The 27,448-nt window shown below is 42.2% G+C and overlaps 1 protein-coding gene across 1 annotated transcript in view; it reads left to right on the forward strand.

The window, feature by feature from the left end:
* The first annotated feature begins 1,579 nt into the window (after window positions 1–1,579).
* GDA (guanine deaminase) overlaps window positions 1,580–27,448 on the forward strand; it is a 29,894-nt gene continuing 4,025 nt past the window's right edge. Inside the window, exons 1-11 of the mRNA XM_086629306.1 lie at window positions 1,580–1,702; window positions 6,992–7,080; window positions 8,736–8,907; window positions 11,439–11,526; window positions 12,771–12,876; window positions 18,640–18,667; window positions 21,722–21,829; window positions 22,890–22,997; window positions 25,158–25,255; window positions 26,019–26,086; window positions 26,552–26,698. Of these exons, the coding sequence (XP_086485432.1) occupies window positions 1,580–1,702; window positions 6,992–7,080; window positions 8,736–8,907; window positions 11,439–11,526; window positions 12,771–12,876; window positions 18,640–18,667; window positions 21,722–21,829; window positions 22,890–22,997; window positions 25,158–25,255; window positions 26,019–26,086; window positions 26,552–26,698 (1,135 nt within the window). The remainder of the gene's footprint in view (window positions 1,703–6,991; window positions 7,081–8,735; window positions 8,908–11,438; window positions 11,527–12,770; window positions 12,877–18,639; window positions 18,668–21,721; window positions 21,830–22,889; window positions 22,998–25,157; window positions 25,256–26,018; window positions 26,087–26,551; window positions 26,699–27,448) is intronic.

Genomic DNA, 27,448 nt, shown 5'->3' on the forward strand with positions numbered 1-27,448 from the left:
CTCACAAGAAATTATCAATGTCAGCATATAAGAGTCAGTGTCACATGTCCATTTTATTTTGCACACTTTTTGTGGTCTGACTAAGTTTGTAGCAATGTCAAGATGAGATCTTTCAGTTGGAGTCAGTAAGTTTACTATTTGTTAAACTTGCTTCACAGTAACTAAAAACAATTCTTACGCAAAGAAGGCAAGATAAAGGCCGATGAAATGCCCATAGCAGACCCAAATTAAATTATTTCTGTGCTTTCCCACTGTGCCTTTCTTTCCTCCCACCATTGATCTGAAGAGCTTGCAGGAAAGATAATCTGTTATGCATTTGTATAGTGTCAGCACAGCAGGAAGCTCAAAGGTCTTTTAATGATAAACTGTGTAACGACAAACTTCACAATCCAGCTTTAAGAATGACCGTGTCAGTGCCCTTGGTGCCAAGTTCATTCACCACTTGAGAACCTGATGAAGAAAGGTGTTTTCAAAGGTGAATTCAGAGGACACTCATGATGTTATCATTGGTGCACATGATTCTGGTCCCATGAAGTCTCATCCCAATATTCTCAATAGCCACTTAACGTGTGTTCATGGAGTACTTTGACTTAGGTTGCTGGAGCAGAATATGGTTCTGGAAGTGCACTTCTCTGGGTTAACAAAATTAATTTCTCTCTATCTGGCATTTTCCTGAGGCTGTTTTCTCATTTTCTGTAGACCATCTCCTCTGAATGAGGCATTTGGCTGCCTACTTCTGGTAGTTCTGGTACCTCAGCTGACATCTATTTTCTACTCCTGTGCCCTGCTAACGCGCAGCACAGGGGCTGAGGACTGATGCGACAGTCTGAGAGATTAATCTTGGACCACTGAGTACAACAGAACAGGTGGAACAAAGCAGTAACTGCCACCTCTAAAATATACGTTTAAAGCTCATAATATTTTAAAATTGAGTCTCTTCTGAAAATGTCCAATAACTTTCCTAGTGCTCCAGGCACACAGCCACAGGTTACAAGCTGCCGGTCGCTTGCGGCAGAGCAAGCTTACAAAATCAACCTTTTGTAAATGAAACTTTTGGAAGCGGTTACAGCCTTCAGGGTGGTTGCAAAAGTGAGTTGCCGGACACTCGTGAAGTACTGCCAGGCACCTTGTCGGATCTCTCACGGCTTCCCGGGAAACAACTGAGACCCCCAAACCCACTCGGCGTTTTGTGCCTCTTGCACGGCGGAGCACCCATCCCTGCGGGGTCCGGGCGATCCGGCGGCGGGGGCAGCCGACGGTCTGAGGCGGGGGGGGGGGCGGGGGGAAGAGGGCAATCCCACACCTCTCGGCCGCTTCCCGGCTCCCCGCGGGCAGCTCCCGCCTCCCGCCCGGCGGCCTCGGGGGAAGGGGAAAGGTGCAGCCCGGCCTCCTGCCCTCCCTCCGCTGAAACCACTCCCCGAAAAGAAAGTCACCAGGGGGGTGGGGAAATGGTGACAGCTCCAGGAAGCCACCGGCGGCACCGGCAGTCGTCGGGGGGCAGCAGCCGGCTGGGTGGCAGCACCCAGCCTCCTCCGCCGCGGGCGAAGCCAGCCCCGCCGCCGGCCCGCCTGCCGCCGCCATGGGCTCCCCGCAGCGCCCGCCGCTCGCCCACGTCTTCAGGGGCACCTTCGTGCACTCCAGCCCCTCCGCGCCCATGGAGATCCTCCACGGACATCTGCTGGGGGTGGACGAGAGCGGGACGGTGAGCGCGGGGGGCGAGGGAAGCGGTGTTGCGGGGACGGCCGGTCCAGGCGGCCGGGGGAGGCGTGGCGGGATGCCCCAGCGGATGCCCGAGCCCCCATCGCCAGCCGCCCCGCTCCGCTCCGCTCCGCCGGGGCGGTGGTCTCCAGGAGCTGTCCCCCTCTCCCTCAGGGGTCCCCTCTCTCCTCTGGCTCGGGGTGAAACTCGCTGACGAGCGTTTTCGGTCCCGAGTCGCGGTCCGAGGGTGGCGAGGGGCAGGGCCGTCTGTAGGGAGAAAGTGGAAAATTTTCGCTCTCCAAGTGCGCGGTGTCTGTCGGCAAGAGAAGAGAGCTGCGGAGAAGGGATTTCGTGCCCGCAGGAGCTGGAGGTAACTGGGATGGCGCGTTATCTCCTTGGCACGAGTCTGCAGATAGCCTAAATCTGTTTTCGAAGTGTGCTAAGTGTTTCCAAAACAGCAGCTCGCCTGAACCAGGCGTTCTTTCGAATTCTCTCCGTCTCCTTTCAGTGTCACGACTGGGCTTTTCATTCTCTAAGTATGAAAATAATGGCTGTGAGTAATTGCTGGGTACCCCCTGCACTCATGCGCAGCCCTCTGACTGAAGCTATTTTTCTTTTTTTTTTTTTTTTGTCAGAAGATAAAACACGGCATATACCCATAAAAAGTTAGGAAGATGATGACGTTGGGCATGTTAGGGGTACAAGCCAAATTTGAGACAAGCATTGCACTTACTGATAATGCAAGATCGATTCTGGCAGGGAAGCTGTGTTATCACAGGTGAAACTCAGTTTCATGGTGCACATTGTGTAGGTAGACTGGTAATTTCTTAGAGACTCAGTAACATATATAGGTACTCTATATATTTAAACAAAGTAATTTTCTTCCTTGCAGATAAATAACAGTCTGCAGTGTGTCAGGCTTCAGTACCATTTGAAATCTGTGAAAACACACTTTGAGCCCTTACACTACTTATTTTCTGTGTTCATACAGGTCCATGAGGGCCTGTTTCAAGGCAGCCCTTTTACAGCTCTCAAGGCGTAGCAAAGCCTATTAGAAGCTGTGTTTTGATATATGGGAGGAGAATGAAAACTTACGTAACTATGTATTGGCTGGCATCAACTAAAAACAATAGAACTGAATGAAAAAAGGGTTTGGTTTGTGTAACTCAGGTGCAGGAGGCAGAAACTTATACCCTACCCCACTCTCACTAATGGCAGTTTCTGGAGAAGCATCTCTGCTCAGCATCTTTAGGAGATAAAGACCCTTAAGTGGTTTTCTTGAAAAACAAGTACCTTAATAAGCCGTACCTAGGAATTTGTGCTCCCAGTCACTCTCTACCCTTCTCCTAGTGAACAAGGATTCACTGGATATCGTTTTCCTTGCGTAAATTGGCACATTCCCATGAAGTTATTTTAAAAAAAAATATTTTCCAGTAAAACACTGTTGTTCAACAAGAAAATTTCCAGCAGAGTACAGTAACAAGAACTTTCTTTCCTTTTTGGTACAAATTCTTGGCATTTTACTTTTCCAGTATCTGATACAGTGAGTTTTGGTACCCTTTAGCCTATTACTTAAAACTTAACCTCATGCAGAACTTCTGCTGGGATCACAGAAGAGTTGGCTCTTCAAGAAGGACATGATGGTTAGAAAATTGCTTACTTTTCTTGTCCAAATTTATACCAAAACTATTTCAGTATTATTCCCAAAGAAATAAGTTTAGCTAAGTAAGTATTGTTCTTTTGCCTGATGTTGATGACTCCATCATGGAAAAATCTTGCACAGACTCTAGCAGGGCAAGCAGATGAGCTTTTGTGATCAGCCAGGTCCTATTCTCCAGTTTGAGTCCCTGCCTGTCCCCCAAGGTACAGGAGCGTACAACCAGCGCTGCAGAAACACTGCTCAGACCCCCACTGCACGTGGGGATACTTGGCTCGTAAAGGGCACAGATGAAATGGCACCTCTCTGTGCACTGCCTGTACATTAAAAGGGCCTTTAGGAAGGAAAGCACTGGTGTGAGGTGTAGAGACCCAAGTTATTGTTAAGACAGCAAAATAAAGACTGTGTTTAACTGAGAGGTTTACAGAGCAGTGTGGTGCCACTCTTGAGGAACAGTGAATAGAAAGAGTATTCCTCAGGGTAAAGAAAATAGAGACAGGTGCAAAATGTGAGTTATCATTGAAATGTTGGTGTGATTAACTTAGCTGAGTAGAATATTAAGTAAATAGAACAAGTATTAAGTGAAAAGCTCCTGTTGAAGGCATGAAAAGAGCAACAGTTGTGGAATAAGAGTTAATATTGTTAAGTACTGCCAAGCATAAGTGCTAGATTTAAGCCAGCTGGGATAACAAGTGACGTGTGTTGTCTGTACAAGGAGGAGGGTACCAAGGCACCAACATCCATCTGGAGTTTGTTGCTTAGCCTTTCTCAGCAGGTTGGGCTCTTCTTTCAGGAGCAGGGTCCTCTCTCTCATCTAGCCTCACATTCGTTTTGGGAACTAAGCAAATGAAAGGCATCATGTCTTCTATAATTGCGAAAGTCAGCCAAGCATTGCGGGAAGAGAGGGAAGAGAAGCATGTGTGAGGGGAAAGAAGGATGGACCGCTTACTCATGTTCATCTATGAATGTCATAGCTGGAAATAAAGCAACACAGGCACTTTTGGACCAAAAAACAACAGTGTTCCTTCATCCAGTATCGTTCACTTTCCATTTGTTTGGTAGCAAAGTTATTTGCACCGTGGTGCATGGAGGTAGTCAGGGTTTACCACATCAGGGTTGATGCATGGATTAGTGGACCAGCTATGCATTGATGGAGGAGCTTTGGGCATCTCTTGGAATAAAAAGGCCTGAGGTAGGCACCAGGGTAGCGAAGTGTCACCTCTTCATCTCTGGATCCTTTAGCCCCATCAATGGGTGACACGTTAGAACTGATCAAAGTGTTTGGGCACTGGTGCTACCAGCCATTGATCCTACTTTTTGCAATGCACAGTTCCCAAAGTGCTGGTTATTGTCCTTGACTTCCTTCTTTACAAGCTAAAGGTTTTAGTCTTGTCTGTGCACTTCTCTTGACTCTGTAGTGACTCTGCCATAGAGATTTTTCTTGTTTTTGCAGTGTCAAGGTCCAGAACTAATTCAAAGGACCAGTGCACCAGGCTGGTTACCTTGAATGTAGAAACAAATACTCAAGCAAAGGTCTAAAGACCTTAAAGCATTCAGCATGAGAAAGGTGGCCACAGCAAATGCATCCTAAAGCAACGCGGAACATCTCTTGGGTGACCAAGGAGTTCTGTTGGGAAGTTTATTTGAAAAGAGTGTAGATGTCTCGGTGATTCATCCATAGCTGCATTTGACAATTATGGACCAAGTGTCAGGTTTAGGGTTGATTTCATGTGTCCAGCTCCCTTGAAACATATTTTCTTCGTTCTTCTGTGATTCAAGTGTTTTATTTATCTGCACCCTAAGAGTATATAATAGCCACTTCTTTTCCATGGCAACGCCTATTTCCAGAATTTGCCATCTGGTGTTTCATGTTTCTCTCTCTCTCTTTCTTTTTTTTTCCTTTTCTTTTTTTTTTTTTTGGTTCCCCAGCAGCTTTAACATTACTCATTCTGCATCCATTTTGACTTCAGCAGCTGAGTGACATTTTCTTTACTGCTCATCAGAAATTTCAGTAGGTCTGTATTTTAAGCCCTCTGCAGATATATAGCTAGTTAAGCTGGCTATATTCCTCTTAAGGAGAGAGATGCTGCTTCATGTGAAGTATTAACGAACTACAATATTCTTGCAAATTTTGCTAGTGTGGTATTTAAATGGTATGATTTTAATAGATTTTTTTCTGACTAAAAATTTAAAACATCTGCTCTTTAGACAATGATGTAAATCATATAAGCCATATGTACATGTAAAAGACTAGGCAGGCAAAAACTTCTTGTCTACAGTTAAGCTGCCTTTGCTTATTCTTCTCCATAGAAAAAATAGAAAATGTGAAAGGGGATGTCATACACATGAAAAAAAGGTCATGCAAATAACTGCTAAACAGTGCTCTTTTGGTCCTCTTAATCTTCCTCCATTACCTTTTTACAACTATTTTATCTTGGCTTTACTTTTTTTTTTTAATTGCTGCCTTAGAATCTGCTGTTGTGAGGGTGATAACAGGCCCTCAGTGTGGGAATCTCCACAGGAGCAGAAGGATGCCGATAGCAGTAAGATTACTCCCTTGGACTTAGAGGAACAACCTCTTATACCAAGGGGCTTAGAAGACCACGAGTTGGTTTCTGGGAGGAACCATGGTTAGGCAAGAATACCTGAAAGCCCAGGATAGACAGTCTTTGGCTGGGGGAGGTGGCAGGTTTCTCTACTCCATCACGTGTTGCCATAACCCAGGTCCCGCCTGGAGCCTGTAGCGGGCATTGCGGCTCTGAGACTCCCTGCTCTTGGTTTCCTGGAGAGTTGTTGTGCCTATTATTGCAAGAGCAGAAAATTAGAGTGTTGAAAATTCAGCTGCCAAGAGTCATATTGTAGGTTAAAATACCACAGAATTTAAAAATAAACAGTAAGTGTGCTAAAATTCTGACTTGGCAACAGAAACTCAGCAGTGGTAGACTTGATGCCCTCTAGGAGTCAAATTGGACTGAGTTATGCTCCAGTTTGTAGGGTTTTTTTGAAATAAACAAAGATCTTAGGCATGCTTTTAGTCTGTTCTGGAAATGACTGTGTTTTTTCCCCTCAATTTCTCTTCTCTTCCTAGGCACTTAAAAATAATAAAAACACCCAACATTAACAATGCAATGAGAAAATTAGGAAATATTTAGCTCAGTGCCAGTCAGTCCTAGGCAAAGCCATTAATTTGGCCCCTTTGGTATGAATACTGTAATTGCATTTCCATAAGGCTGTTGCACACCTCCGTAATGAACCACTGTAGTGCTAGAATAGAATCATAGAATGGTTTGGGTTTGAAGGGACCTAAACCATCGTCTAGTTCCAGCCCCATGGTGAGATGTTACGGGAATGCCAGTGGATGCTAAAGTCTGTGCAAATCTGCCCATGTATTCCTTGAGAATGAATTACTTGTTTCCTTACAAGTTACAAAGCAGGTGCAGTTATTCACTGGATTGTGAGTAGGTACTTCAAATCATGCGTTGTAGTTAGGAAGAACAAGTGTTTCAATGCAAACCTATCACCTTTGCAGTAGGTGTGTAAAATCTGTTTTAAGATGTGATTCATTTTGCCTTCATGTAAAGCTGGTGTAGGATATGGGTTTAAAGTATCTAACTCTGTTTTCTTTCTTTCTTTCAGATTGTGTTTTTGGAACAAACTGATCAGCAAGAGCAACTGGCTAAGAAGTGGGGGTTCAAAACATCTGACATAAGAGAACTGAGTAACCAGTATGTGTTTTGTTTAGATTGCTTTCAGCAAATGCAGTTTATTCTCTGAGTGAAGTAATGTGAGTTTCTGTGAATATGCTTTGGCAGGGAGCACATTAAATCCAATCTCATGGGTAAAACTGTCTTTCAGGTCTGTGAGAGCTCTTAACCCAAGAGCTGCCTCTGTCCCGGATGGGACTGGGAGGGTGGACAGTCTGTATGTGTTTTGCTGTCGTTGGTTTGAGACTGCAGCCATGGCTGAATTGTGCTGGCCGATTTGGAACAAAATGTCATGTTTAGCTTTCATACATGACCTCTTCTGTGCTTATGGAAGTAAATGAGGTTCTTTCTTGAGATTACATTTTATATCCCTTTTGTTAGCAGCGAGCTGTGCCGAACTAGCTTGAAACTCTAGACTCAGTAAACGTACATAACACTAACACTGCAGATAGAAAGCTCAATTGCTTGGACTACGACACACTACCTAATGAAAACTAATAAAATTAGAAGATTTAAACCTTCTAAACACACAGCCTTGGCTTTCTAACTGTATTGCAGCCAGAGCGTTTCCTTTTTCTTCAGCCAGTGAAATCCCTCACCTTTCTGGTGAAGTGAAATAGTTTTGGATTGCACCTACTGTGCTTTGCATGTAGTAGCAAAACATAAATGACTTGTGGGTTAGAATCTAGAGCTGCAGCATCATTTTAGTGTTCAGCTGTTAAAAAATCTGTACGCTTTGTTGGAAGACTAATCATACAGAATATATGAGTCATCAGATGTTTTCTTCCCTTGAAAAAGCCTAGGAAAATGGAAGGTACTGGGAGTATGGATCAGATTGAGAAAGATCTTTCAGCATTTCTGGCATGCAGGGAAAACAGGAAGAAGGGGAACTGCGAAGAGTCGAAATCACTGTTCATTCAGCAGTCAGGGAGAAGGGAAAAGGAGCGAGAGAAATTTTGTACTGTATGGAGTTCTGGCACAAAACAGAATAATCACAGCAACTTCCTGGTAATGTGGATGTATTCATCCCTGTTACTGCCTGAACATTACATGACAACAAACAATATTACAGTACCATAATAAAGATGCCTTTCCTGTCAAGATATTGAGCAGAGATTTTTTTCACCAGTGTCTGTGTCTGCATTTGTAGAAACAGTGGCTGTTCCTCCATTAAACTTTGAAATTCATTGATTGAAAATATATATATATGTGTAGACACATATAAAATGTAGAGCAATACAGGCATATAGGAAGTTACAGTTTTGTAAATACAGTGGTCTGGCAGCTAGAGGCATTCCAAATATATCCATACTAGCAAGCAAGACTGCATCCAGATCTTCTCTTTTTCAGGTGGATTCTACGGTGCAGTAATTTTAGTTATCGTGAAGTCAGTTTGGCTTTATCTGTTGGTATTTAGTCTGCGTAAATATTAAAGATAATTGGATTCATGATGCTCTTATGTTGTTTTTCTCTCAGTTAGCTGTATATAAATCTGTGTAAAAGTTATTATTCAACTGCTTCGTACCATCAAAGGAGTAGGGGTGGAGGTACAGTAGGAGTTGATAGGCTGGTGCTGAAAGATGAAGTTTAATCTGTACTTGCCATTTACTCTGGTGGATTTTGCTCACAGATACCATGACATTTTGGACTATTATAATTTTCTTTTCTCTCCCTAGTGAATTCTTCATGCCAGGAATGGTTGATACACACATTCATGCTCCTCAGTATTTGTTTACTGGTACAAGAGTAGATCTACCTCTTTTGCAGTGGTTGACTACCTATACATTCCCAACAGAGGCCAAATACAAAGACAGTGATTTTGCAGAAGAAGTGTACACCAGAGTTGTTGTAAGTTCTGCAAATGTCATTTGCCTACTTGACGACATTCATATTTGTGAAATATATGTATGTTTTCAGAAGGTCAGCAGAAATAGTAGAGCATGTTTTAATGTCATGAAAACTGGATAAAACTAACAGTGTAGCCATTGTTCTAGTTGCCAGCCAATATTGTCCCCTAGTAGTTCCAGTCTTGTTCTGTTGTTGCTGATAAGACAGTTCATTTAAGCACATGGTTAACAATGAATGTGTTTATCATTTTTTCTGATATCTGAGTACAATGGTCAATGTTTAAGAGTGCTCTCAGAGCTAGTACAGCCAGCAGGTGCTGACAACCTCAATGCAGAGCAAGCGTGGTAAAAAATTTCTGCACAAAAAGCTTCTGTTACAAAATTGTCTTTTGCAAAGACTACGTGAAAGAGAAGGCGTTTCTCATGGACAACAAGTCTGGTGTGTTTTGGAGTAATTAAGGAAGATGATTCTACAGCTGAGCTCCTTCTAGCAGGAATATCTTTCAGTGCAGGGGCTTTAGATGAAGTCTGTTGGTGGTATTCTGGCACAAAGAGAGAGACTGTGGCTTCGAGCAATATAAAAGCTTTAAGGTCAAATTCCATTTGATGAACAATAAGCAGCTGGGTCACGTTGCAGAGTACTGATTCTGTTCTGGAACTGAAATGTACCCTTTAACATGAGGACTGAAATATCTTCAGCAGATTAAATGATTTGGCCAGCATAAGTTGCCTTGCATTTGTCTAATACTGTGACAGCATGTGTTGTCAAAATAATAACACAGTGAATCTGAAATAAATAGTTATACTGTCCTTGGCACACAGTTTTAAAAAAAAATTACTTTCTGCCATCTGCCATAATAAAAACATGTAGGAGCATCTTGGTCATAAACTCTAGTGACAAGCACACATGCCTTCAACTACTTAAAACAAAGAGGTGATCTCACCTTCCAGCTTTGTGCCTCAACATGTTACTGTCCCATCAGTTCAGATTGTGTGACATCAGCACAGGTAAAGTGCTCACTGTGCAAGGTGTTTAATAACATCACCTGTACAAGAACTGCCAGTGAGAGATGGAAGTTAGTTGTAAGAACTTCAGCACAATGATTAGGCTCTCCCCATGTATATCAAATAGGACAAGGTCAGGAAAATGTCTTCACCCTCAAATGCTGCAGAATGACAGTTGCTCTGCAATATTTGATGAGGCTGATAATAACCTTCAGAAACAGGATTAAACCCACAGGGAGCAGATATTGTTTCATATGTATCTGTGTGCTTTTGGAGTTGTAATGAAAACGTAGTGAAATTTTCAAATCAGAATTCTGTTTTCGATAAACACTTTCTGTACTTGGTAAAAAAGAAAAACAGCTGACACTTGACAGATTTTAGCTGGAACCTCCTTTGGTCCCTCAAATTTTAGGAAAGCCAATTCTTTGTGCTGATGTTTTGGAAACAGAATGTTTTTAGATTTCATTTAACGATGATGTTAGGAATCCAGAAGTAGAGAATTCTGGGTTTTAAAAGCTAGGAAAGACAAAGGTAGTTGGTCTCAGTAATGATATTGTTATTTTTGAAACTCATTTTAGGAATCCTTAAAGACATATTTTTAATTACTGGCTTTAATTTGAGTATTGTATGGAAAAGACAGAGCTTGTCTTCATGTTTGTCAAATAATTAGCTCTAGCCATTCTCAAAAGTTGCATTGGATGTCTCACCTTCTGTCTCATTAAAAAAATAATCTAAAATTCTCGAATTACATTGTAGCAAGAATCCAAAAATGTAATTCAAACCTCTATGTTGGTTGGCTAGTCAGTATAGTATGCATTAGTCCCAAGATCAAGTGAAGCTATAAATTTCGTCATGACTTAAAGTAACCTCAAATGGCTCTTCCTTTTCCTTTACTGTCCTGTTCTCCAAAAGTAATACGAACAGGTGTCAACCACCCTCTCCTTTCAAATGGTATAATTAAGTAAATAATTAAATTGCACTCTGAGCAGTTCTTCTCAGTTTACTTTTATCTTGAAGTTGGTTGCTCTATATTCAGAGATAACAAAGAGTTTTTATACATGAAAACCTGCCTATTTTTCCCAGCCACATCAAGTGGACAAAAGAAAACCACTACTTTTTCCCAAAAGCCTTCCTTTGCTAACATTAGGTAAACAGTGCTTCACTGTGAAAATTGGAGAGCCTTTCAAAACTAGGAAATAACATAAACGACTGGTTGTTTGCATTTCTAAATGTAAGTCAGAATTTATTTCCAGTTTGAGTTAAGGAAATATAGACTGGTTTCTATGGGTTTAGCCATTGTTAAAATCCTGTATGGGTTTGGAAGAGGAATATTTTTGTTTATTAACACTGAGACTTAAAAAAGCTATTATGAAATTAACAATCTGTATTTTACCTTCCCACTTCGCTGCACAACTTCACAATAACCAAATGTTCTCACAGTTTGAAATCAGACAGCCTGTTCTGCATTTTGGCAGCTTGACTGTTTTTTTTTTTTACCAGACAGTTGAAACTGATTTCTTTTTATAGAGACGAACCCTGAAGAATGGCACCACTACAGCTTGCTACTTTGCAACAATTTACACAGATACTTCTCTTCTTCTTGCTGAAATTACAGGTAAGACTAACACTGAGTTTCACGCAGACTGTGTTAGTTGAAGGAAAGAGAGCTTACGCATTTTAGACTAGCTAGGGATCTGTCTTTCTACTTTTTTGTTCACTGTATCTGTCCTACTGTGTCCCCAAAATCCACCCTAGTTACCCTTGTTCACTTAACCACCTCTGTTAAACTGTTGTTTCTTCTAGTCTCTTCATTCCCAAATCAGCTGCTGGCTGAGCTTGAATTAGGTCTGCTGGAGTTGCTGCTCAGATGCAGTTCTCTGCTCTTCCCAGTCGTTTGCTCGTTGAGGATTAAAGGGCTGAATGACAAGAGGTGCAGTCAGTGCATCAATTTCCTGGTACTCTGAACACTCAGTTGAGAATCAACATGAAAAAATCTCCGCGCATCCTCCGAAAACAGAACAGTGGGAGTTGCATCAGGATCTTATCCCTGCCTTCTGTTCACCTTTGTAAATGCCTGCTATTTGAAATTGTTGTGATTCTTGCAGGATTTCTCAAGGCTGAGCCAGCTCCCAAAGCAGATCAATTTAATAAGAATATCAGTTTCCATCCAAAATTTCCTAGTCTTTCTCATTTTGTAGGAACATCTAAAACTTTGAAGCTATTGTATTTAAAACTCAGACAGTAGAAGTGTCTTTCTCTCAGACAAAAGAGAGCTGATTTAGAATATTATAGGTATTCCTTTTAAGTCTTACACAAGTTCTGAGTCCTAGCATGGATAAATTTCAAGAAAGAAGCTAGAAGTAGCTCTGGTAATTTTCTCCATCCAGCTGCACGTGGGAGGCATGTTAAGAGCCTCATTCCTTTCTCTTAAAGAGGGATGATTTGCTGAAGTCTTTGTGCCTTTTTCATCTCAGGGTAATCACCTACTACAGCTACTGTATTTTGATGCATGTGTTTCTCATCCTCTACTTCCCTGTGGCCTCCGTATACTACCGTTGCGCATTCTGGTTGTGGTTAAACTACAGTAATCTAGTCCTCAATTATAACATTTATAAAGTTGAGTACTGACGTGAAAGAGGACAACTCCTATTTATATGTTTGTGGGTTTTTTTTCTTTCCTTTTGAGCCTTAAAAGTCATATGGATGGTCCCAGGTGAAAGATGAGAAAAGCATAAATTTTGTTCATCTTAAATGAAGCTGGCTGAGGTGGAATTTGCTGTTTTGATTTCAGTGCAGGCTTTAATAGCAGCTTTTGAGAACCCGTGATCCTGAGTTTTATATTTTTATGCATCTCAACAGATAAATTTGGTCAACGAGCATTTGTTGGAAAAGTCTGTATGGACATGAATGACAGCGTGCCACAATACAAAGAGAGTACTGCTGACTCTGTCCAAGAGACAGAAAGGTAAGGTGATTAAATTCATGGTACGACCTTTAGAAATAAGACTTTTTCATGCATCTGGAAAGTGAATGTGAAGCTGACTGAGAACTTACAGGTGTAAATTTATTAGGAATAGTTTTTTTTTTCTTCCAGTGGTATTATTTCCTACAGTTCTGGCAATTCCTGCATAACTCAGTTGCTACACAGCCCAAGCAGTTTCCCTCTATCTCTTCCAAAGAAACGGAGAAGTTACAGCTCTAGGGTTTGGAGAGAATATGTGTCTGTTGTCGTGTGTTTTCTGCCTCTTCTTTTCCTTTCACGGCTCTGTGTGTAGAGGTGATGCGACCTGACATGGGATAGTGGGGTGGCAATCTGTTCATTCGCCTCCCATTTATTTCTGAGCTGTTTCCTTCCCCCGCTTAGGATAAAGCTTTATTAAAATTGTAGGAGTTTTATTTCATAAGCCCCATTTTAAACCTGCTGTGGCTCTCCTCTCCTCCCGCATAGCACCAGTGAAATGACTCCAACTTGCAGCTGAGAGTGTCATGGTTTAGCCCAGCCGGCAGCTCAGCTACCACAATAGCCGCTCACTCACTCCTTCTTCCCCACCCTCACCCCTCAACAGTGAAGGCAGAGACAAGAAAAATGTAACAAAAGGACCTAAGGTTGAGATAAGAACAGGGAGGGATCACCCACCGACCATAGTCCCTGGGCAAAACAGACTCAGTGTGGGGACAAATCAATTTAAGTAAAAACAGTTACTTGAGAGGATAACAAGAAATAAAGCCAGATCTTACAACACCTTTCCCCCCCCCCCCTTCTTCCCAGCTCTGCCTCCTTCCCAAGTGGTGCAGGAGGACCGGGAATGGGGGTTGCAGGTCAGTTCATCACACGCCGTTTCGGCTGCTCCTTCCTTAAAGGGAGAGGGCTCCTCACACTCTTACTCGCCGCCAATGTGGGGCCCCTCCTCGCGGAAGACAGTCCTCCAAGAACTCCAACGTGAGTCCGTCGCGCAGGATGCAATCGTTTACCTTGCAATCAGATTGCTCCAGCGTGGGCTTTCCTCATGGAGTCACAGCTTCTTCGGGCGCAGCCACCCGCTCCGGCATGGAGTGCCTTCTCATGATTTCAGATGCGTCTCTGCTTCACCATCAGTCTTCAGCAGCGTGACGGGGTCCTTCCAAAGGAAATGGTCCTCTACAACCTCCCTTAGGCACAGGCATCTCTGCTGCGGCATGGGATCCTCTCCCACGGGCTGCGAGTGGGTCTCATGGGCGGCAGTGGGGCCGCTGCTGTCTCACCATGGGCTGCAAGGGAACCCCAGCTCCGGCACATCTCCTCCTGCTCTATCTCCACTGACCTGGTGTCTGCGTGGACGGTTCTCTCAGATCTCAGTCCTCTCTCCACTGCAGCTGCACTGGGCCCAACCAGCCTGATGAACCTCATCATTCCCGGCAGGACACACTCCACCCAGCAGGCGCCCTGGGATCGAAGCACTTCGGGGCTCTCCAAGCCGTGCCACTGCAGCCGTCTCCAGCTGAGCAGTGGGGATCCAGTGTGGGCAGACGCCCACTCGGGAGGCCAGGGGACAGTCCGCCACCTTCCCCTCTCTTCATTTCAGGTCCCACCTGGCTCAGATTCCTTTGTCCCATCTTAAACATGACATTCGCACAGGCATTGACTGGATTGGCCCTGGCCAGAGAGGAAGGTGGTCCGACCTGGCCAGAGACCAGTCTGACTGGTTTCGGAGCCTGGGAGGCTTCTTGCAGCTTCTTACAGGGGTCAGCTCTGCAGCCCTTCCCCTGCTACCAAAACCCCATCACATAAACCCAGCACAGAGACAATGAAGGAGAGTCAGATCAAGGCCTTGTACACGGTGGAGGGGACCCAAAACTGGAGTGTGGCCACCTGCTGTCTTAGGTTTCCCTTGTCTTTTGCATCCACGCTCAGAAAATGCTTAGGCAGACGTACGGCTTTTCTCATGGGACTATTTGTTTACTTGTATAAATGTTTCAAATACCATGCTGAAAGAGAAAACACCTGACAGTAATGTAAGCTTCTTGTGGCAGGTGTGAAGTTGCTACGTTATTTTTGCAAATCATGCCAGAAGAATGCCATGTTAGAAATAGTGATGGATTTCTAATGGTGTTTGAAGACCTTTTAAAAACATGTAGTGTTAGTCATTTGCACTTTATTAACATTTGTTTTCCTCCACTTAAATCCTATTTTTTGTAATACAGTGTCAGTCTTGCTGAATGGACCTGAAAGTGGCAGAACTTCCAGTTCTGATATTTTTTAAATCTTCAGAGTGATCTAAATAGCTTTCTTTTAAATATCTATCTTGTGCCTTCTCGTGTGATCGTCTTAATAACAAATGTTCCTCAGCTTTGGATGAGAGTGTGCCTCAAGTACTCCAGAGCTGTCTGGAGAAGAGCGCTGCAGCATGCTTGTCGATGTGGATCAGGAGCACTTACCTCATCAGGCCTGAATCACAGCAATACAATTGCAGAAGGATGAAAAAGCTTTTCCTTTAAGAGGGCAACCTTTTTTTTTTAAAAAAAAAAAGCACCTAAGAAAAGTAATCTGTCACGCTATCAAAAAATGTATTACACTGATTTCAGTTCTTTACAGTTAAACTCCAGAAATATTTATATTGTGTTCATGGAAATAATATACAATTCCAAGTGCTTCATATATTAAATCTCAATTCAAGATTTGAATCTACCTTTCTCCTGCAAAGAAGGTTGAATAAAAAGTTACAGAACTGAAATCTAAAATATGTTATATGCCACTAAGAGTTGTAGTCTTCTGGAAAGAGGAGAACTTGTGTTCAAATCTATTCTTCTGCTGCAGAAGACAGTGGTTTGAACCTGAACTTTCTTCCTCGTATAGAAGTACGTAAGGCAACAAAGTATAGGGTATTTGGGGAATATTGGTTTATTATTATTATTATTGTATTATTATTATTATTATTCAGTTTTGAAACAATGCTGACACTGTTCAAAGAATGTGAATGTGAAATATGAAAGAAAAAGAATGAAGACTCCACCCAGGGTAGGAGTAGATCAGGTCCGGGAACACCTAGAGAACCTGAAGGTGCACAAGTCTGTGGGACCTGATGAGATACATCCACAGGTTCTGAAGGAACTGGCCGAAGTTGCTAGGCCACTAGCCATCATATTTGAGAGGTCCTGGCAGTCTGGTGAGGTTCCAACAGATTGGAAAAGGGCAAACATAACCCCCATCTTTAAAAAAGGGACCAAGGAGAACCCAGGAAACTACACACCAGTCAGCCTTACCTCTGTGCCAGGTAAAATCATGGAACAGATTCTCCTGGTAGCTGTACTAAGGCACATAAAAAATAACCAAGTGGTTGGTGACAGCCAACATGGCTTCACCAGGGGCAAGTCGTGCCTGACTAATTTAGTGGCCTTCTATGACAAAGCTACAGCACTGGTTGACATGGGTAAAGCAACGGATGTCGTTTTCCTGGACTTGTGCAAGGCGTTTGACACTGTCCCACATGACATCCTTGTCTCTAAAATGGAGAGACACGGATTTGACAGATGGACCACTCAGTGGATAAAGAACTGGCTGGATGGTTGCACTCAAAGAGTTGTGGTCAATGGCTCGATGTCTACATGGAGACCAGTGTCAAGCAGTGTCCCTCAGGGGTCTGTTCTGGGTCCAGTGCTGTTCAACATCTTTGTCAGCAACATTGATGACGGCATTGAGTGCACCCTCAGTAAGTTTGCCGACGACACCAAGTTGTGTGGTGCCGTGGACTCACTTGAGGGAAGAGATGCCATCCAGAGGGACCTTGATAGGCTTGAGAAATGGGCCAGTGCAAACTGCATGAGCTTCAACAAGTCAAAATGCAAGGTCCTTCACCTGGGTCGGGCCAGTCCTAGGCATAAATACAAACTGGGCACAGAGTGGGTTGAAAGTAGCCCTGAAGAGAAGGATTTGGGAGTGTTTATAGATGAGAAGGTCAACATGAGCCGGCAATGTGCACTCATGCGGCCCAGAAGGCCAACCGCATCCTGGGATGTATCAAGAGAAGTGTGGTCAGCAGGTCAAGAGAGGTGATTCTCCCCTTCTACTCTGCTCTTGTGAGACCCCACCTCGAATACTGCGTCCAGTTCTGGTGTCCCCACCATAAGAGAGACATAGATTTGTTGGAGCGTGTTCAGAGGAGGGCCACAAAGATGATCCAGGGGCCGGAGCACCTCTGCTACGAGGACAGGTTGTGGGAGCTGGGATTGTTCCGGGGGCCCTAATAGCTGCCTTCCAATACCTGAAGGGAACCTACAGGAAGGCTGGGGAGGGACTTTTTACGAGAGTGTCCACTGATAGGACAAGGGGAAATGGGTTTAAGTTGAAGGAGAACAGATTTAGATTAGGTCTTAGGAAGAAATTCAGTATGAGGGTGGTAAGACTTTGGAATAGATTGCCCAGAGAAGTTGTGGATGCCCCCTCCCTGGAGGTGTTCAAGGCCAGGTTGGGCGGAGCCTTGAGTAGCCTGATCTAGTTGAGAGGTGTCCTTGCAGATGACAGGGAGGTTGGATTAGATGATCTCTAAGGTCCCTTCCAGCCTATGCCATTCTATGATTCTATGATTCTATGAAAACAGCCTTCAAAAAGCCATCTGGAGGTGTTGAATTATCATCTGAGAGTCATACTCGTGTTACAGTTTCTGCTCCAGTGAATATTTTATTATTATGTCAGGTGAATCAGTAAGAGGAGAGACAGACAGATGATATCTAATTCATTTTGCATTGTGGCTCTCAAAGTTAGGCAACGGAGGGCTCAAACTCCTTTGGTCATTGCAGAAGTTCAGCTTAGGTCTCTCACTTCCATCTGGTGTTCTAGCACCAGGTTCGGTGTTGCGAATCCAACTTCCAGCATTATTTTCTTTTCCATCTAAAGATATTTAACAAACTTGATTCAATGTTAGTTGTGACCAAAATCACAGTTTTTTCTGAATGTAAACTATGACATAAAAATGCACAGAGATCCTGTCCAGAATCCATTTTGAAGTGGCTTTTGGAAATTATCCGTATACAATGTGCATCTGAGTTTTCAAATAATTTGTTCCCTGCAAAGTCAGAGGAGTTTCATTTGCTCATCTGCATTGTCCATATTGACTGCTTGGAGTTTTTTGTAGAGGTCCCTGAGGCAGCTTCTTTTATTTGACAAAGTAAGTAAATCTAGACTGTATTTTCTGTAAGATAGATAATCCATACACTAACATTAATACAAGCATTTCCAGAAAATCAAGGGTCCTTTAAGTGAATGAGGACACATGCAGCTACTCTAAGTGCGATATGAAATATTGCAGCATCTTTTGAAAACAGGATTTTAAATAATGGAATATATTTATGCTGCAATTTAAATTCATGGACAGACAAATTTAAGTGTGGGTTTTTTTTCTCTAGTGTTGCAACTCTAGCTTATAATTACATTTTCAGTGAAATTAATGTAACGTGTATTTGATTTTCAGTGAGAACTCAGAGTAATTACCACGTGCCTACTGTTAATTATTTCAAATTTAAAAAATTCTGCATATTCAGGGTAAACTAGCATAATTTGGTTTAACTATCCTGGCTTCACTGTGTTGCTTCTTTTTATTTCAACTGAGAATCTGGGCCAACTTTCTATAAAAAATTGACCTGTGTCTGAAATGCTTGAGAGAGTATCTAAGTAAACATTTTCTATATTTTTCATAATTTATAAGGGATGACAGATTTATAACTTTTTATAACAGATTTTTCTACCCTTTTTCAGGTTTGTTAAAGAACTACTGGAAAAGAAAGTAAGTAGAGTTCTCTGTTGTATTCACTTCTGTATTCAGAAGATGCTGTGTGAATATATGAAATAGTTAATCTTGTTGACAAACTTTGCTGGCTTAGTGACAAATCAATAAATACACATCTTTCCTGATATATCAGTCTTTCCATATCATCAGTCTGAAAAATGTTCTGCTAGCCATGTTGTTGAGAAGTGGACTTGTAGCAGTGTAAATTCAGTTTTTATGGTCAGCACACATAAGAGTAATGTTCTCTGCATGTTCTCTATATGTTTCAAATATTCAGCTTCCTAGAAAGAACAAATTTCTGTTAAAGAAAGGTGAAAATTAGTTGATCACTCTGTAGTATATAAATAGACTAGTAAAAGAAGTTATCACCAGCAGAAATTAGTTTTTACAGTACAGTTACTAATCCATTACCAAATCAGTATTTTGAGTCAGCACATCTTCCAGTATGTTTCTAAAGAAATTCAGATTTATGCTCCTGAGGTGAAGATAGAGGTTTACAGTCTGATATTACAACCAGGAATACTTTTCTTATCAGCCTTTTGTTTTCAATGGCTTAGTTTGTTGACATTTGTGTCCCAAAATATTCAAGAACAGATGCCTAGAGTTTAATGCCTAAATCATATGTATTAGTAGAGTAAGTTGGCCAATCTGCAGAAGTCCTGAGCAGCTTGCATCTGGGAGACAGTGTAAGAAACTGTAAACCAAGTTATCATATGCTGTCTTCTAGTGGTGCCACATGCACAACTATTGCCTATGAGTGAAGGCGGAGTTGTAATACCATTGTCTATTTTTTATTAAAATCTTAACCCAGAACTGCAAGGATTAGAAAGGGATTCTTGTGTAAAGTAAACATCTGAATAATGAAGAACCACCCACTGTAGGAGAAGATCAGGTCCGACACCATCTAAAGAACCTGAAGGTGGACAAGTCCATTGGACCTGATGAGGTGCATCCGCGAGTCCTGAGGGAACTGGCAGATGAAGTTGCTGAGCCACTATCCATCATATTTCAGAAGTTGTGGCAATCTGGTGAACTTCCCACTGACTGGAAAAGGGGAAACATAGCCCCCATTTTTAAAAAGGGAAAAAAAGAAGACCCAGGGAACTACAGGCCAGTCAGTCTCACCTCTGTGCCTGGCAAGATCATGGAGCAGATCCTCCTGGCAACTATGCTAAGGCACATAGAAAACAGGGAGGTGATTGGTGACAGTCAACATGGCTTCACTAAGGGCAAATCCTGCCTGACTAATTTGGTGGCCTTCTATGATGGGGTTACAGCATTGGTGAATAGGGGAAAAGCAAATGACATTGTCTACCTGGACTTATCATGGGACAGCATTTGATACTGTCCCACACGACATCCTTGTCTCTAAACTGGAAAGACATGGTTTTGATGGATGGGCCACTCGGTGGATAAGGAATTGGCTGGATGGTCGCACTCAAAGAGTTGTGGTCAATGGCTCGATGTCCAAGTGGAGGTCAGTGATGAGTGGTGTTCCTCAGGGATCAGTACTGGGGCCAGTGCTATTTAACATCTTTGTTGGCGACATGGACAGTGGGATTGAGTGCACCCTCAGCAAGTTTGCAGATGACACCAAGTTGTATGGTGGTGTGGACACGCTGGAGGGAAGGGATGTCATCCAGAGGGACCTTGACAGGCTGGAGAGGTGGGCTTGTGAGAACCTCGTGAAGTTCAACGAGGCCAAGTGCAAGGTCCTATACGTGGGTCGGGGCAATCCCAAGCACAAGTACAGGCTGGGCAGAGAATGGATTGAGAGCAGCCCTGAGGAAAAGGACTTGGGAGTGCTGGTGGATGAAGCTCAACATGAGCCGGCAGTGTGCGCTGGCAGCACAGAAAGCCAACCATGTCCTGGGCTGCATGCAAATAAGTGTGGCCAGCAGGTCGAGGGAGGTGATTCTGCCCCTCTACTCTGCTCTCGTGAGACACCACCCGGAATACTGCGTTCAGCTCTGGAGTCTCCAACACAAGAAGGACATGGAGCTGTTGGAGTGGGTCCAGAGGAGGGCCATGAAGGTGATCCGAGGGCTGGAGCACCTCTGCTGTGAAGACAGGCTGAGAGAGTTGGGGCTGTTCAGCCTGGAGAAGAGAAGGCTCCACGGTGATCTTATTGCAGCCTTGCAGTACTTAAAGGGGGCCTACAGGAAAGCTGGAGAGGGACTTTTTACAAGGGCGTGTAGTGATAGGACAAGGGGCAATGGATTTAAACTGAAAGAGGGGAGATTTCGATTAGATCTAAGGAAGAAATTTTTCACTCAGAGGGTGGTGAGGCAGTGGAACAGGTTGCCCAGAGAAGTTGTAGATGCCCCATCCCTGGCAGTGTTCAAGGCCAGGTTGGATGAGGCTTTGGGCAACCTGGTGTAGTGAAGGGTGTCCCTGCCCATGGCAGGGGGGTTGGAACTAGGTGATCTTTGAGGTCCCTTCCAACCCTAACCATTCTATGATTCTATGATTCTATGATCTGTAGCTCTAGTCTTGGTGTCTTCTCCTCTGTTTCCTACTGTGTAGTGTATCTGGTGGTACCACTAATCTTCCTGTCTAGGGAGTGTAGGGACAGTTTGTTGCTACCATGGGTGCGTAAGAGTGAACAAGAAAAAGGCTTTGGTTTTATAGAACTCTGAAGTTTTGCATCATTACATCTTTGATATTCACAGAAGTTTACTCAGAAAATGTCTGGTCATTCATCTGACTTATTTCTTGCAATGCATACTGGACTGTCAGCAAATACGAAAAAGCATCCAGTGCTTCTCCTGAAGTCTGGAAAAATCTCAGTGACTTGATTAAACAATTCTAATGAAAACAACTTCTTCACTGAGGTTCATTAAAACTGTTTTCAGAAGAAAACTTTGATTCTCCCTTTCTGTGGTGAAATTTGTAATAAGAATAAGGAAATGACTATGTGGCTTAATATGAACTGACAAGGATGCAATAGGCAATGGAGACAAAATGTAATTGCTATGTAAATGCTTGTCTTAAGTATGGTTACTGATATATAGATGTAGAATCCCAAGCATGTCTTTTTAATACTTTCAGTATCCAAGGGTACAGCCTATAATAACCCCCCGCTTTGGCCCTTCCTGTACAGAGGATTTGCTGTGTGCACTTGGCGATTTAGCACAGGCTCGTGATCTCCATGTGCAGGTAAGCTCTGAGAGCTCTGTATACAATTTAAATAGTTTGAAGAGAGAGCATAAAAAAAACAGGGAGTTTTCATCATTTCAGCAAAACATTTAAACCATGTTCTTACCTTGGAGCCTGTCTTTTAAATTCCTCTGAAATTATTAATGGTATTCTGCAAGAACATTGTGACCTGCACAGGAAATGGGAAGGCTTGTAGCTGGATGGATGCACAATTCAGCAAGCCCCAGCCCGTGGTCACTAGGCGACTGGCACCCAGTATTGCAGGTTAGAACAACCCTTGGGTTGCTAAAGGTTGCTCTCCCTAGTCCAAGGTTGTTAAATCTGTCTCTCTGCTTTCTGCTTTTTCTGTACAGAGCAGATTTCAGCAGATAAAAGAATTACTCGTCTTTGTATATTGTTTAGCACTGTTAACATAGCTGTAGGAGTTCCAGTGTGATGAATTTTCTGTGTCTAAAAAGGACATATTTTAGAGCTTACAGGTCTGTTGAAACTTGGAGATGTTTCATTTTTGGTTACATAGTTCTAAGCATATACTCTTTTAAAGCTATCCTACATTAGGACATTTTGTAATTAGAAAGTAAGCATTTTGAAAATACATGCCACAAGGGGAGTACAGGAGGATGAGACTTTTATTTGAGACCAGGAATTAATCAGCCCATCTGAAGGTAAATGGAGCAGCTACCTATATATTGCCCTGATCCCAGAGTCCACTCTGTGGTAGACTGGTTCTCTCCTTTACTTCATAGTCATATGTATTATTTTCCTTATTATTTTAACATTTGCCAAATACCAAGTGGGCTGTTATGTCACCAGATTACTGAGACGGACCATTCAGGCATACTGTCTCATATCGCTTTTAAAGGAACAAATGGAGCTACTCTTTTGGGTCCCAAGGACCTCTCTCATGAGAAGAGAAACCGAAGAACTAGATCTAACTTTAGGCTTTACATATACTAGTTTCTACCATTATATGTTTAACACCAGTAGGTTGCTCAGAAGGTTGTAATGTCAGATTCAATGCTATTTAAAGCACTCATTGCTATGTATTTTCTTATTGCAGAGTCACATAAGTGAGAATGAAGAAGAAGTCAAACTTGTGGAGAACCTGTTTCCTGCCTACCAGAATTACACTGAATTGTATGATAAAAACAAGCTGCTTACCAGCAAGGTAGCTGCATAAAAACTTCCACAGCATAGCTTAGATATATCCAGGAAGAGAATATGATCGTTAACTGTAGTTACATGAAAAGTTTGTATTGTTTTGTCAGGTCAGTGACATCTGGGGGAAAGTAAATTGGTTCTAAGTTTTCTGTTGCACAGGTGTTCATCAAGATATTGGAACTTTAGACAAGCCCACGATTTTCCTAAGCATTTTAGGGGAGATGAACAATAAAGGTATTTTGTGCTCCCTGATCCATTTTCCAAGGGCTCTAAAGAGAATTGAGGCAGTGGGATCAGAACAAGACTAGGTAAAGCTGGTATTTTAGGAGCTGATGATTCTTGGGCAGGACCCAATTATCCTTATATTACAGTGTTCTTGCACACTGGTTTTGCCTGAAGATTTGTTCTATGGTATTATGGTAGAACGAACTTCATTTTTGGGCAGTTTCCTACAGAAAAGCAGCTTTTCTTTTTTTGTGTGTGTGTGTGCACCTCACATACAGACAGGTACACTTCAGTGTTTCAGCTATCCAAAAGCACTCTCATCTCATGAGCTGATTTTACCAAGTGTTGAGAGGCACAGTGGCCTGAAGAGTTGAAGTTCATTAAAGCTTTATGCTGGCAAGATAAATGCGAGCAGATCTGATATCAGCCTGCACTAAGTGCAGGTTGGAGCACCAGGGCACACCTTATTAGATAGCAGAGAGCCCATGCAAGAGTGAGTAGGAACAGTCTAGCTACGGTCAGAGTGCTTAAACGTCAGGCAAATTGATGTAAAATCTTAGGAGAGATTTTTCAGAGGCACAAAGGGCAGCTGGGAACTCCTTGGGAATTAGCTATTGAACCCCTATTTCTGTCTTCGAATATGTACCCCAGTAAATTACTTATTTACAGTTCTTTTTACTTGAGAAATCAATATGGACTACTTGAGTATGTACACAGTATTAACCTTTGTTATCTCGCACAGTCCTATGCACGCTGGTTGGTTGTGTCAGTGTACGAAAGAGACTATTAGTGCTGCAAAAAACATAGGTCTTAATTCTGTCAGGTTTTGTATGCACAGCACTGAAAATGATCACAGAAAAGCAGAGTTACTGGTGCTTTCTGGCGCCAGGCTCTTGGTTGTTTGGGGAAGGGTTCTGTTAAACACAAGCATAACAGAACTGCAGACATTCTCCCTTCTCCAACCACAAAACTAAGACAACAAATTTTTTTTTTTAAGGTTTTAAAAGTATGTTTTTCAGACCTGTGGCTGAATTATTTCCTTTTTTTAAAAAATGGGTAAAGATTGGCAGAGATGTGTTTCAGCAGCTACCATATGTTGGTCCTTCACTTTAGATGCGGCTGTTTTGTTGTGTTTTCAGTTACATTTGAGCTTGATGAGTAGAGACGGCAAGGGTACAGTGCTATGAGGAGATGCTCAGTAGAAACAGTCCCTGTGCCATTCTCGTTTTTATCAGCAGATTGCAAGGCCTGACAGAGCTCTTGCTTTTCTCTTTGAGTGGGCATTTGGCATGTGAGGTAATTCCAAGTAGATTTGTCTGGGAGTAATTGGTTTATGTCCTATTAAATGTTACTATTCTATACTTACATGTTTTCTGTATACTGCTTGTGAACTTATTTTTTAAGTCAGCTATGTAGGCCAGGAAAGAAAAGCCGTTAATCAGTTGCGCACCAAATTAGATTATTTTAATTAGAGAATATTCCAGATATATATATATCTACCTAGTGCAAACCTTTAGAGAGACAATGGGAGACATGCTAAGAGTACATGCATCTTCCATTGTATCTGATGTACTCCTAGCTCTAGTACTTAATCTTTGTGTTAGCTACAAACTATAAATCATAAGGTTACTACAGTGCTAGGGCAGCAGGGGAATTCTTGCTTTTGTTCGTCGAAGCTCTTAGGTTACTGCAGTCACTGCAAGAGTCAGCACCCTATCTTCTTACACTAATAAATGAAAAAAAGCTGAGGGAGTGATGTCAGGCATGCTGAAGGTAATGAGAGTTTCTCCCCTGTTGATTTCAAAAGCTTCATTCAAGGAGTGCTTTAATTTCCCTTGATGGTAACAGCTGTCTTTTTGGCTATTAAAAGCGGTGCAGCAAAAATCACAGGCACTGAAATTAATGCAATATCGAGTAAATTGGTGATTCTGTTTTTCTTTAGACAGTGATGGCACATGCCTGTTATCTTTCTGAAGAAGAGCTGAAACTTTTTAGTCTTCGTGGAGCTGCAATCTCACATTGCCCCAATTCTAATTTTTCGTAAGTTTTGTGTTTTTTTTTTTTTAAGAAAAAAGGAAAAAAAAGAATGGTATACAATTAAACTAAGATGTTGTCCACATAGTACCCTGACTCCAGCCTACTGTTATACAAGGCTGTGTATATGATACCACATTCTGCCAGAAGTGACATATTGGATTGAGCATGACCATTCATGCTCCACTTCTGCATGATATGCTCTGGACTGACTTGTGATCTTTCAGTATAGTGTCATATATACATAAAAATATTTCTTATTTTGGACTTTATTTCATTTGACTGTTCTCTTAATGGCGGATTCAGGCCATCTCCCTTCCCCCCAAAGTATGCGTATGTTTTGGAGAAATGGGAACGGGCTAGAAAGTCTTCTTTCCATTAATATGGTATCCAGCCAGGATACTGAACTAAATGTTAACAGTCATTTTGCCTTTAAAATAATCAATATCTTGTTTGTGATGACTTACTGGAGCTCGTGAAATGACCTCCTATCTCCTGGAATATACTTTATATCATAACTGAATTTTTTCACAGGTATGCTGAGCTCATTTTCAGCAGATAACTGTAAAACTGTGAAAAGCTGCCTTTATTTTCAGTGATTAAGCCCCATGTTTCAGATGTGTGAATGCAAGTGCTCCATCCCAGTTTAATGAACCCAATCTGTTGCACGTGTTCTGAGAGCCTTTGTGATGAAACGGCTCTGCAGCCCTACTCTTCCTGAACTTTCTCTGCGTGTATCACCCAGAACACGTTTCTTCTTCCAATCCAGGATGCGCAGCGGTGTCTTAAATGTGCAGAAGGTCTTGAAACACAACGTGAAGCTTGGCCTTGGCACAGGTTAGTAGTTTGCTGTAAAAATGGTTGCTTTTGGAAGCCATTGGGAGATACAAAAATATGCCTACTTGTTCGTATTTAAAAGTCAGTATGTCTCCAACTTATGGACCTGCTGTTTCTTGCGCAGCCCACTAGTTCTGGAGTAATGAAGTCTGGAGTACTGGAATCTAGAGCTGGTCCAAAAGTGTTTAAAAATAGAACAAAAATTGAATGAAAAAAAATTTATTCCTCTTGTGAGAATAAACAGGGCTTGAAAAACATCTTTTCAGATTTCTGTTATTCGATGTTGTGTTCTATTTAACTGACTTCGTATGTGAAAGCACCTTTATTAGGAATTATACAGGCAGAGACAGCACTTAGCAGTAAAACTTTTTGTGTTTACTGCATCTGCCACTTCATAACATTTAATTAAAGCTCATAGAAATTTCACCCAGAGAATTATGTTTCTAAGAGTCTGATCCCGTCTAGATGTTGCCGGTGGATACTCAGCTTCTATGCTTGATGCCATCAGGAGAACAATGATGGCATCTAATAGCCTTCAGATCAATAAAGTGAATGAAGCAGGGCTGACTCTTGAAGAAGCTTTTCGACTAGCCACTTTAGGAGGAAGCCAAGGTAAGAAGAAATTTCTTTGGGATGTACACAGAGAACTCTAGCTGGTTTTGATATTTTGTCTGCCTGTCTTTAAAAGGTGTCTGTATTCATAGATTTTCTGGTGCCAGAGTGAAGTCTAAAATGGTATCTGCTGGGCAGAGGTGTCCTTCGGTCTCATACCCACACTAGGCTGATTACAGAAGAGTATTCGTACGATTGAGAGTTTAATAGTAGAATCTTAATGATTTTTCAGGGTTGTACATTTTCTTTGCAAAGATCTTCAGACTTCTTAATCATTAGTACTTGTATGTTTATCACGGCAATTGGAAAGATTTTGGTTTCTCAGCAACCAACACTTAGAGGAAAAGCTGTGCAATTACTGTAAATCATGCATCCTGTTTGTCATCAGTTCCAATGTTGTTTCTGCTTTTTGAGCTCTGGGTGAGGCAGTTTGTCACTATCTTACCAGCAAATCAAAACATCTTGCAAAACACTCCTCAGTCAGACAAAAGCACAAAGTTTAAACAGGATATGAACTATGGCGGTTTAAAACACAGTTGCATCTGCAGAATATAGTCATATAGTATATTAGCTATTCTGGTTCACTGGCATATTTTGTCATCATCAATATGCACATACTGATTTATACAATTAGCAAAGTTTTACTGGAACTTGTATGATTTAGCAGAAAGCAAGTCCACACATAAGTACAAATTTATTACGATTTCTGTTAGCAGAAATGGACTTGCTACCTGACAAAGAACGGGTCCC

The sequence above is a fragment of the Tauraco erythrolophus genome, chromosome Z (genome assembly GCF_009769465.1).
Source record: "Tauraco erythrolophus isolate bTauEry1 chromosome Z, bTauEry1.pri, whole genome shotgun sequence".
NCBI classification, from domain to species: domain Eukaryota; kingdom Metazoa; phylum Chordata; class Aves; order Musophagiformes; family Musophagidae; genus Tauraco; species Tauraco erythrolophus.